Source organism: Erpetoichthys calabaricus, chromosome 5 (assembly GCF_900747795.2).
Source record: "Erpetoichthys calabaricus chromosome 5, fErpCal1.3, whole genome shotgun sequence".
NCBI lineage: Eukaryota > Metazoa > Chordata > Cladistia > Polypteriformes > Polypteridae > Erpetoichthys > Erpetoichthys calabaricus.
In genome coordinates, this window is record NC_041398.2 from 84,675,398 (window position 1) to 84,688,382 (window position 12,985).

The window sequence follows — 12,985 nt, forward strand, 5'->3', positions numbered from 1 at the left end:
GAACCACTTACTTTTCAATAATATGTCAAATTTTTTAATTTAGCTAAAGTAAAACCTTAACCGTTTTTTTCCATGCTCAGGGATTTGTACACAAATTTAAATAAATAAATAAACTTGCTAATTCAGTTGTTTAATATAAATTAAAAATGTTTTCTCTTTCTTTTTCTTTTGGGGGGTGGGTGGTAATTTGAAGATATCAAGACATTGATATATTTACTTAAAATGTCTAACAGCCTTTGATGCATTGCATACTTTACCTTTTTAGTACATATTATATATTTTATTACTTTGCAAGTAAAAACAAAAAAGAAATAACAAGAATATTGCACACCCGGTTTTAGACTAAACAATAAACTAGCAACTAACTGGTGTTTAATTAATTGCATTCTCATCTTACCTGTCCAATTAAAACAATTTAGAGGGATAGCTCCAACTTTGCCAGTCACATATTTGTCAACTAACAAAGATAGCATTAGAGCCCAATCACTAGTAATAGCGTCACATTAAACTTCTGGATCACCGCTACTTTTCCACATTGACTAAAGATAAAAGCGCCAAAACAAAGACAACAAAAGAAAAAAAACTTGCAAATTTTGTCCTGTATGATTTTCAATAGTATACTTGTCCGTATTCATAAAGTACTTAAATCTAGCAAAGTTATATTTCAAATGATAAGCTGCTTTCAAAGTCCATAAAAACTGACTTTAAAGAAAATACGTCCAAATATAGCAGAACCTAATGACAGTAAAGCCACTCGAAACCTAAAATTGTTAATTTAAGTACATTTTACATTGACCGTTCTGCTAATTAATAAATTAATTATCCACAAATGTTTTGCTGAATTTATTTTCAGTGCCTCTAATGCTGTGTCACAGTTTAGATAGATAGATAGATAGATAGATAGATAGATAGATAGATAGATAGATAGATAGATAGATAATGCGTAACTCATGAAATAGTTTTCAAAAAGTCTGAAATATGATAAACGTCTTTCAGATATTCCACACTCACATGACTCCTTGATTACATCTTGCCTGAAGAAGGGGCCTGAGTTGCCTCGAAAGCTTGCATATTGTAATCTTTCTAGTTAGCCAATAAAAGGTGTCATTTTGCTTGGCTTTTCTCTACATTCATAATGGCTAACACGGTACAACACCCTAGTACTACATGACTCCTTGACAAATTAGTAAAAATTGTATATTGCACTTGTTTGGAAGTTATTCAACTTTGTCCATTGATTGTGCCTATACTTTTTCCTCTGTGTAAGGTACATCCTTTAACGAACATTATAAAGATTTACTGCGTATTAACTAATGCGCGTCACGTTTTGTGATGTTATGTATTGTACTCTTACTTCACCTATTATAGTCTTAACGCAGTCATGTACGTAGCATGTACTTACCTTAAGAAGTAGCTCCCAGACTCAAAAGTTAGTCGATGCTGTAAGTGTTGCTGTAAAAGAAAAAAAAAACATGTATATATGTGTAAATAAAAGCACTTTAAAATCAATATACTTTAGAAGCACATGCTTAAGACTGTATGCGGTTAAAGTAAATTATTCATTTTCTTTAAAATAAATAAACACTTGGTCAAGAGGTGTAGTGTATGAGTGAAATGAAAAGAATAACGTCAAAAGCAATTTGTGAAATGGTAGAATAGACATCAATCCCGTCGTACAGTGAATGTGGTTAATCTTTGCAAAGAATGGAGGTGCTGGACTAAGTCGTCATGCTTCATTCAACACTATCTTCACACAAGAGCGGTTTTGGGAGGGAGCACAATACTTTACCCTCTACCGGAGACAGTCCAAATAATCGACCTCTGTTGTCGAGCTGTTTTAGCCGATCAGTTATTGTCAGCTGTTTTTTTTTAAGCTGTCGCCACCATAAAACACAATACCGAATACATCAATAGTAAAAAAAAAAGTTTGCTCTTTGAAATTTTGTATTTTTCGTGTAATTAATTGTTTAACGCAAAATGCAAAACCAATCAATATCAGCCTATATTTACAGTTCATTTTACTCGAATGTAAAAAGATGTAAATGAAACGGGTGCGCCAGTTTAATGAGCTGCTTAGATATTAAACGTGGTTATTTTTCACTCGTTAAAATAAGCACGACCAAATAAATAAATAAAAACTTGATGTGAATGATGGTACAAAATCTGTGTATTTTCAAGAAATATTTTTGCAACATGAAACAAACTGGAAAGGCTTGGAGACAATTCTGTAGCTGCTCTTTTTATCAGACAGGATGCAAAAATTCAGACAGCCAATAGGAGGTACTATATCATGTTTTATCAAGGCCAGTCCTCTTACTTAACATGGAATATGAGACTCAGATACCCCTATCTCTGTTTTGATTTGCTCCCTAATTGACCTAAATAAAGCGTCTGAGTGACAGGGCTTCTCCAGACCCCCAGGCACACCATCAAACAGAGTAGTGAACTCATTGCAAGCATTTCCCTTATTTTCTTGAGTAATCCCACTTGCTTTTTGTGCTCGTTGAATCGCAGAATACACTTTGCCCGATAAGCATTTAACTGGCATTTTATTGTCATGGCTATGCTTCATTTTTGTGTCCGAGGTTTACGACCGCTGTGCAAGCAGGTCTTTCGTCGTTAGTAAATGAGTTTTGTAGTACACAAAAGTCCTGATCGGAGAAAGAAACCAAGCGGTTATTGAAAGTTAAAATAATAACAAGGGAATAAAATTGAAGGAAACGCGTAGCTGCTTTCTCTTTCAACTCAAAGCCTAACAATATGCCAGAAAAGCAGATCGAGAGCCCAAACTTGTCGTCCGCCAGATTTTCCTCATTTCTTATTGAAAACCTATTGAGATCAAACAGAAACGAAAATAAAAAGGAAAGTAACTGGGATCCACCAGAAGGCAGTCGCAAAAAGAAGCAATTTTTCGGTGGAGTTGTCATCAACCATTGTAATCAAATCTGCTGTATGCTTTCTAACGATGGATTTAGCACACACGGCCACTCGCTTGGACAGAACAATCTGGAGTGGTACAGAGAGTCAACGATTAGACCTAAACTGTACACTAGGAGAGAAAGTAAGTCTCATTTTTGTTACATATGAAAGCATATTGCATTTATTTGACAAATTATGTAGATCAGCGTTATTGGAAACAACTTATCGCTAGGAAACCACTTTCCAGTTGTCAGCCAGAGTCATTAGAAATCGGTAAGTAAATCCCTCCTTTGCTTGCATACACAAGTGAAGTGAATTTATCAGATACTAAATTCGGCAACCTCTTAAAACTATTTACATTCCATTGCCAGCACAGAAAGAAATGATTTCGTGCATTCTTTACATAAAGGTAACAATATTAATTAGTCTGTATTAGATATTATGTATACTCTTTATAGTTTTAAAGTTGTTAAAGCTCTTTTCTAATAAAAATAATAAACGCAGGTGCAAATGACGGTGACTGTGATTTTGAAGAGCTGCCAGCCAGCGACCGAGACTCGCCTGTGATTTCTGAATCGGTGGAAAACCCGGAAGAAGGAGATGGAAAATCGTTAAGCAGCGTTGAAGACGATACAGATCCTGATTATGTTGAAAAGGCGGACCAGGACAACACTGAGGCAAAATCTGCTCGTAAGAAAAAGACCCGGACAGTTTTCAGCAGGAGTCAAGTTTTCCAGCTGGAATCAACGTTTGACGTAAAGAGATACCTCAGCAGCTCAGAAAGAGCAGAGCTTGCTGCATCGCTACATCTTACCGAAACACAGGTCAAAATCTGGTTTCAAAACAGGCGAAACAAGTGGAAAAGGCAGTTAGCAGCGGACTTGGAGTCGGCAAATCTCTGCCAGTCTCCACAGAGGATTGTCCGAGTTCCCATTTTGTACCGTGAGATTTCTGCCCCGATCGCACTGAGCTTCAGTTTGCCTCAGGTTACACCACCATTAGTTAATTTTCAGAGTTCTACATCTTACCCCGTTTCATTCCACCCTTCAGCTTCTTTAATAAGATCTCACATCCAAGGGCTCATTTAAACGCATAGTTAAATGAATATGATGATTTTATGGGGTCTTACTTCTAAAATTGTGGTTTCACGTGATTCCAAAAGCAATATACCTATTGCAAGATACTTAAATAGACAGTTAAGAAAAGTTAACGTTGGAAATAAGACAAAGTACTTTGGGACACCATTATCTTATACGATAATCCTAATATTCTTTTACTATTCTTTATGTAAATATGTTTTACTTTGTGCATAATCGCATTGCATTTCATTATGTTTTAGTCTATACTATAGAACCTCACTATAATAATAGATATATTTTAGAGAGCATGTGATGAAAAACTGCATTTGAAGTGAAATGTTACTTATGGAAAGTACCTTTTTTACAGATCAGTATCTTAATTTGACACATTTTCATTATCAAAAGTGAAAGGAATGCAACAAAATAAAAAGAATAAAATATACCTTGTGCGTTGTGTCTACCTCCTCTGACATGGATGAATGTATTAAAGAATTAATGAATGTCATGTGTTTGCTTAAAGAAACCGATTAGTATGCAACGCTTTTTCACTTTTCAAAAGGCTTCAGTACACACAGACAATATATGTGCTAATATAAACAGCATTGTCAGTCTGAACATACTGTATTTATATTTTTGTAGATATCTTTTTCTGTAGTGAATTTCCTCTTACAATCATAATGTCATAAATTCAGGTGAACTGGTCTAACCTGTGCTGGCTGAAATCACGTTCCAGTTGTTCTCAAAGGAAAATGGAAAAATTAACGATGCCTAAGCAACTTCTTGAAATGTTTAATGTTTCATTTGTAAAGCAGCGCAATAAATCACATACTAGTTACTGTATCTGTCAAGCGTCTTGTGAATTGTATTATATCAGAACAACATCAACAACATCAGAATGTCTGCACACATGTATTGTCAAATGCCAAAAGACAAGACGCAATCATCCATTTTAACAATAATTATCATTTATATATTAAACTTCACTTATGACTACTGATAAATAGAAGAACGCTAATAAGAAGGTGACTGATTCATTTTGCTCACATGTACCTAATAAAATAGGCACATTTATCTTTTAATTATTACTTTATACTAGACTCGGGTATATAACTTTATATATACAATACATATACAATACACACACGGACGCACACACTCTGGACTAGAACTTGCATTTACTTTATATAACTGTATAGTGATATGTAGAAAATTAGGCTTGTAACTATAATATCATAGGTATTAGTACAAAATATATTTAGATTTTTTCATAGATTCACAAGATAAAGTTTGTTATAATGAGACGTGTTGAAATAATAGCTACCTTAATTTCACATATCTGTAACATTGCACATTCTGCAAAAATATCTACAGACGTACATTGTATAACACTTCTCTATAATTATTACTTTTACGACATAAATGAAATAAACTTTTTGAGGTGTAAAAATATATGAACTAAACCTTTCTCTCCATAAAGAATATTTCTTCTTACTTATTTTTTGGTCTTCTATACTTTGCAAAACAAATAAATACTTCCAGTATCTATCTATCTATCTATCTATCTATCTCTCTCTCTCTCTCTCTCTCTCTCTCTGTCTCTCTCTCTCTCTCTCTCTATATATATATATATATATACTGTATATATATATATATATATATATATATATATATATATATATATATATATATATATATATATATATACATACACACAATTGAATAAGTAGTTCTAAAAAATATCATCTCCAAATACGAATTGCTTGTTTATATAATCTATTTGTCTCAGTTCGTATGTGGCGATAATTTATCTACATTCTGTTGCTTTAATAAATCAAATGCTCAACTCCTTAGGGGTCAAAAAATTGGGGCGGAGGGAGGTGATGGGGGTGAGCTGCTACCAGCCATACAAAAGTGCTGCTCTCTCAACTCTAACCCTCTTTAATTATTGGCTGCAACACTCTGTTTACTACTTGACCAATCAATAGCGGTAAAAGCTCGCTGTTCCGGTTCAGTGAATAACTGCCAACCATCCGCAGATGCAGAACTAATCTAGGAGAAATGGTGCTCGGAGCGTCAGGGAGCAGCAGTCTTCGGGAAGCTGAGTGGTGATTCTAAACACAAGGATAACCGTGAACTTCTGGGAATATGAGCAAAGAAGACGTGCAATGTCGACCTGCGTCTTTGAAATTTACTATAGATAACATTTTAAATCTGAAGCAAAATAATAAAGAATTTGAAATTTCCCATGCCAAGCGACACACAGCCGCAAATACCAAAAGTGATTTTCATGGACGGCCAGAGGATCAGGTAATGAACGGTAGACATGATCCTGGCTACAGAATATCACCCACTGGTAATTATTATTATTATTATTATTATTATTATTATTATTATTATTATTTCTTTAAAAATAATTTATTTGACTGCGTTCATTGTATATTTATATTTAGAAAAATCTGAAGAATTAAATACGATTGTCATCATCTTCACATTATTATATTTTTTGATCATTTATTTTAGTAGCTAAATTTTTCCAATGATATTAATTATCAAATAATTAAATATATAATGTGTATATTTATTACTTACATATTGAGTGATACTGTCATGTCAGTATACACTGTGCTTCTACTAGTACACTGTCAGTCTGAAATTATAAATAAATATGTGCATGTTTTCAGTGTTAATGGTGGAATGAAAGTAATTAACACAATGCAGAAAAGTTTTGAGTTAAGAATATTGTTTTTAGGAAAACTATTCAAAATGCTTTTCCAGCATGCACTTTGTATTATTACAACTAATTGCAGTCTTCTTTCTTTTCATGATGTCATTGGAATTATACATATTTTATATTAAGTAATTTCTGAAGTAAAAATATATTAAGCATTGTTCTCAAATTTAAGTCAACAATAAAACATACATTTCAAATCTGCTGCATTATTACTTTTGTTTATGTGAATTTAAAGTCAATAAATTTAATTTTTTGTAAAATTACTATCTATTCATGCAGAACAAATTAGCACTGAGTATTACAGTGCTTCAACACACAGCCTCTCAGGAAACAGAGAAGAGATCCTAAAAAGAACTGAAAGCAATTCAAGGTGTGAAAGTACAGAAAGCAGTGAAGATGGTGCTTCTCAGCATAAAGCAAACAAGAAGAATAAATTAATAGCGAAGAAGAAAACTCGTACTATTTTTTCAAAAAGACAGATTTTCCAGCTGGAATCAACCTTTGATATGAAGCGGTACCTGAGTAGTGCAGAAAGGGCCTGCTTGGCAAACTCTTTACAACTAACAGAAACTCAGGTCAAAATTTGGTTTCAGAACCGGAGGAATAAGCTGAAGCGGCAGTTGTCCAATGAACTTGAATGCCCCAACACTGCTGATCATTTTTCTGATGCTGGAAAAACTTTACATCTGCCAGCTGTTTATAAAGAAAGCAATATTTTGGGTAGATGTTTACTTCCAATGCCTTTCCCTATTGTTTATCCTGGGAGCAGTACGCCTTATCTTTGCTTTTCAAGTGCCAGCAAATACTTTAATCTTTTTGATGGAGATGTATAACTTTAAAACTATTTACTATACAGTATATAAGAAGATACCACAATACACATCTATGAGCATATAATTAAGATATGGGTTATTCAGTTTTTTTGTTTTTTGTTTTTTTTTTATATTGCACACATCTTAATTTGAATTGTGTTACAAGAAGGGATCATTTTATTTTCAAGTTACATCTTTCTCTTATCTCAAGTATGCATGAAAAATTACTTACAGGAGAAGGGCTTAGGCCTATATAATTTGCATTCATGCCATTATCTAAAACGCCTTTGCATTTTATGCAGTCTCCAATCATATATATTATATATATATATATATATATATTATATATATATATATATATATATATATATATAATATATATATATATATGCATTTGTTTGCTTCAGATGTATTCACTTACCGACCTGTATTCTGTCAGCAGCCTATGTTAACATGATAAAATTATATATGCCAGATAAAAGCAAAGATTTATGTTCATTATATTTAAAATATACTTATTTCTGGTTTCAGTATTTCATTAACAAGTGTTGTTTTTAGTTTTTTTTATTTCAGTTATTGATATTCATTTTTGTAGTGCAGAAAACAGCCAAAGATAACATCAGTAGAAGAGTCTGCATGCATGTTATATAGTAATTCCATTTTTAAAACAGTGCGACTCAGATATTCAAATTTGATATATATTTTAAAAAAATGAATGTATAAACCTTTTTCTGAAGCATGCTGTTCTCTTGTGTATTTAATTTCATAATAACTAATCTTTGTTGCTTGCCTCAATTATTTATGATTCAATCAGGTAATTCTATTTACATATTGTCTTGCCTTGTTATTAAACATTTTATTTTTACAATTTGTATTGTTTTCTTTTATAGTATCCGCTGTTCCGCTATGAGGCTGTTATTTTAGTTTTCTTTCGTTTCTTTTTTTTTTTTTGTTTCCACACCTGGCATTTTCTCAATGCTTCAAACCGACGTATTCCGTTTTCTTTGTCTAATAGGAGTTTCAGTGACCAGCACTTAAACGTCAATCACTCGTTAAACCAAATCAAATAATATTTTAATGTTGCATACACTCGAAAGGTTACATAACTAAATTCCATCCAAGCACTTTTCCAAAACTATATTCACATTCGTAAATGCACATCACGTGTTAGGTATTAGCCAATGCCGACATGTTATCTGTATGCTTTTCAATATTTGTATACTCGATGCTTCATTTAAAGATGAAAATTGATTTTCAAAGACGACTTCTTTTAACAGTATACAATTAATACAATGAACATTTAGTAAGTTTTTCTCTTGATGACGATAGCTTGGGTGTAAGGGCATACGGATTTTATATATTAAAGTAAGAAAGTCTCTATATAGTACATATATGTAAGTTCAAGAGCCCTTACAAAAACGAGAGAAGGCGAGGGGATAGCACGATTAATACATTAATTACGACACCGAGATTTGCTCGTTTGCTTTGCTTTATTTCAAAAACAGGAAGAATCAGTTAAAGTAAGAGAAAAGGAAATGCCAGGATTTTCAGTGGTATTGATTTTGAGAATATTTAAAGCGTTGCATCACGAACTTTTAACGATCGTTACTTACTGCAACACTAAGAACAGATAGGAGTAATTATGTATATGTGTACCATTTTTTTCTAAGATCTCTTTTCCTGTGCTTTTTACAAACCACAAAACAGCGTGCAGTGTGGGTATGTGCGAACTGGCATTCGGCCCAGGGGTTGTTGTTCATTTGCATACAATGTCACCCTGTCAATTACTGTTATTAATGGGTGTTACCATTCTTAAAGGAATGGGCCAGCAGGTAACACCTGAACCTACTCGATGTGTACCTCTTAAAAATGAACGCACAGACCTGTTTTCATTGTACACCTGCCTTAATTAGTTTTGTCTTAAAATTATATTTGTTGGCTTTACTTATACCTAAAGTATTTCTAACAGTACTTTCATAGGTATGGTTGGAGGCACATCAAGAGATAATTTACATTAAAACAACGCAAGCAGACTTTGTTCTTTTAGACATAGGCATAATTAGTCTCATTGCCTGTTGCCATTGTCCACCTTTATATCAAACCTATCTAATTTCCTAATAACACTGCCTCTTTAAAGTCAATTCATGTTCACAATAACTTTGCAAAACATGTTGCCATTACGGAGGCTTTTTCTGCCAGTTTGGTTATTTTGAGGACTCTCTATTCGGGAAAATAGGTCGAAGTGGGCACTTTATATAGATGGGAAGGTACTTTTCAGAACTGCACTGTCTGGCGTATTCTTTCCGTGGGGGAGGAAAACTCACTCGACTTACTACGCCGACTCAGGCTGCTTCACTCGCGACATGGTGTAGGTAAAACAGAGAGATGTTTCTGGAAGGCCTGTTTTATACAGTCACAAAAAGGGATGAAGACCAGGCGCTTAACCTTTAGTATTCTTTATGAAAGACTCCTACTGTCGATATAAGAAACGTAACTTAACTCGGCCTTACTGCGGTGCTCAACGCCGCTCGAAACTCCTAACCCACTTCCCGAACACTCATACACCTTCGTTGTATGCAAATTAGGTGGGCTCTGTCTTTCTAACACTTTCTGTCGGCGAGTTTTTCGTTTTCATAAGAGTAAGGTATTTTGTGAATAGGATCGCCACTTCGCAAATATTATTAGGGATTCAGGTGATTTCAGTAAGAAAGAAAAAGTTAACGATTATTAGTATGTTATCCCTAGTGTCGTAGGTTGCGCGTGAACAGCTGATTAATGTTAGGCTGTTTTAGAGATTTAAAAAAGGCAAACTTATCACACACCAACATTCACAAAAGAAACTTTTTTGTTTCTTTTCGAGACAACTTAGCTTTTCTAAACAGATTATAGATTAAGTGTAGCTAATGCAAGTGAAAGTTTTCAACTAATATACTTATAAGTAATCTATTAAATAATCTTAAGTAAAAACAAATTATATAATCTAAATGAGTCGTATTCACTTACTGTGTATGGTAGTTTTGCTTGATGGCTGTTCAAGCGTTAATTACACCCAGCGCAAATGGCTCCCCTTAAACTGTGCGTTGCGTTCGAGTTTTCTGGAACTGCTAAACTCATACGTGAAACTTGCTGAAATAAACATTTTCAACAATTTGAAAATGTTATTTTTTCAGTGAGACGTAATAATCATCTATTAAATTAATTATATCAGAATACATTCTAACAAAAGATCTAATAGCCACGAATTGCACACATTCATGAGTTATTCTTCGAATACAAGAGCCAATAAATGTCCGTTTTTAAATATTTTACACACAAATAGCAAAAACAATCTAAATAATGATCTTTTCTGCTAAACTTTTTTCTTTACGTATGCTTCACTACACAAAATGTGCTTATGGTTATGACCCAGTAAGGATTATTTATTAAATCATTGATAACTTTATGAAAGCAGTAATAAAATTTAAAGTGCTATTATTTATACACCTATAAAGTTTACATGTTAGTAATGTATATGGCCAATATCAGTTAACTGATCCCTTATAATGAACCTTTTAAAACTACTAGATTACCTTCGTATGTTACTACTGGCCTCTTTTTATGAGGTTTATACAAACTGGTAACACTCATTTTACCCATCAGGGCCAACTGTAACTCCACAGTTCTTTACTGTAGAAATGCAACTCAGAAAACCAACTTATAAAGTAGTACCACAGTGTTACAGTGGATAGCACTGTTGCATTGCAACTTCACAGTTCTAGACCAAGCACTTTCTGGATGTTCTCCAAAATATTCTGGTGAGTTTTCCTTTGTGGGTTCTGGTTTTCCTGCAACATTGCAAAGTTTTAGATTAACTGGAGTTTTTACATTCAATCTATCTGGGTCAGTGTGGGTCTGTGTTTAAGAGTGCCTTATCATGGACTGGTGCCCCATATATGGTTGGTTCCTGTCTTGCGCTGATGCTCTGTGTTAAGCTTTGCCTCTGTAACCCTGCACTTAATTAAGTGGCTTTATTACTGGATTTAGGGATTAGTTGGCATTTACTGAAAACAAGTATTAAAATATTGAGTCTCTCAACAGAAAGATTTTAATCTATTAATCAAAAAGATTTGACCTCTTTTGGGATTTACTTTAGTTTTTTTTTGTATGACTAAAAGCAAATGGACTGTTTTGGTGGACATTTTAATTTTAAAGGACAAAATAGGTTGCAACATGTTCAACTGTTTTTGATGCTTTCCATGTTTATATAAAATTTCTATCAAATAAGTTTGCATTTTTGATAAACATTCATATTTATGTAAGCAATCATGATATTTATTTCTACATGGATAAGTATTATACATATTTAAAGCCTTATTATTTTATTTTTTAGATAACAAACACATCAAATTATTTATCAGTGTGATAGGCCATACAACACCAAGGGTTTCAGTCATTGTCTAAGTGGCAAAGTAGTGTAACAGAACAAATATAATATAGTTATCACTAAACTACGCAGAATGTTTTGTGTTTAGGTCATATTGCATACACTCCTTAATGGCACTATATGGTTCTTTACTGTGTTGTGTGGTTCCTCATAGAACTATTTCTTGACAAAGCGCCATTTTATTCTGGGAAGAGTTCTTCACACATGAAGTTGGTTCTTTGTGTTGTGAAAAACTTCCTTATATGTAAAAAAATAAAAATCTTGAATGTATGGTAGGCTACCCAGCAGGACACAAACAGATTAAGAAAATCTGCACTTAGTCTGTGTTACTCTATGCAGCACGAGTCTATTTGAAATCATAAATCATTGAAATTTTACAGATCTGTTACCATCTATTCATGGTTATTTATTGTTTTGAGCCTGTTACAGATCTCAATAAATAAAGGTTCTTTCTGGAACCTTCATGTGGATGGCTCTTTTGGGAACCAAAAATGGTTCCCCTAAGGCATCACTCTGAATAACCACCTTGGAACTTTCATTTTTAAGAGTATACAATTGGGTTCAATATAACATTTGTGAGTGTGTTAAAAGAGAGAGCAGAAACTTTTACTCTTTAATAGTTGTGTATATTAAGTAAGACACAATATCATAGATATTAATATTTTGTGGTAAGACATGTAAAATTATAAAATTTTAGTATAGTAGCTTTGTCACTTTAAATATACTGTATCTGCAATGCACTTTTAAAAATGATCAAAGTCAACAAAAATATATAATATACTAATTTCAAAAATGCATAATAAAATCGGTGTTATACCAGTATCAGACTTCATTTTGTTTTCTAATAATACTTACTGTTAGTGATAGGGAAATCAAAATTGCTAAGGAAGTCCTTTTGACAAGTAAGAGGCCAGCCAACACATTTGAGCATTGGTGTTGCCATGGAGGAAATTAACATATCCAGGTTAAATTACAATGCAAAAGCCTGGACAGAATAAAATCTAAAATTCTAAAAAGAAAT

At 33.2% G+C, this 12,985-nt stretch overlaps 2 protein-coding genes across 2 annotated transcripts; both read left to right on the plus strand.

Moving 5' to 3' along the window:
- The first annotated feature begins 2,415 nt into the window (after window positions 1-2,415).
- hmx1 (H6 family homeobox 1) lies at window positions 2,416-4,440 on the plus strand. The gene is made up of 2 exons (XM_028802986.2): window positions 2,416-3,061; window positions 3,424-4,440. The coding sequence occupies exons 1-2, from the start codon at window positions 2,761-2,763 to the stop codon at window positions 4,005-4,007; spliced, it is 885 nt and encodes a 294-aa protein (XP_028658819.1). The 5' UTR covers window positions 2,416-2,760; the 3' UTR covers window positions 4,008-4,440.
- Window positions 4,441-5,776: 1,336 nt separating this feature from the next.
- Window positions 5,777-7,846, plus strand: hmx4 (H6 family homeobox 4). Its single transcript, XM_028802987.2, has 2 exons — window positions 5,777-6,351; window positions 7,009-7,846. The coding sequence occupies exons 1-2, from the start codon at window positions 6,144-6,146 to the stop codon at window positions 7,560-7,562; spliced, it is 762 nt and encodes a 253-aa protein (XP_028658820.1). The 5' UTR covers window positions 5,777-6,143; the 3' UTR covers window positions 7,563-7,846.
- Window positions 7,847-12,985: the final 5,139 nt, after the last annotated feature.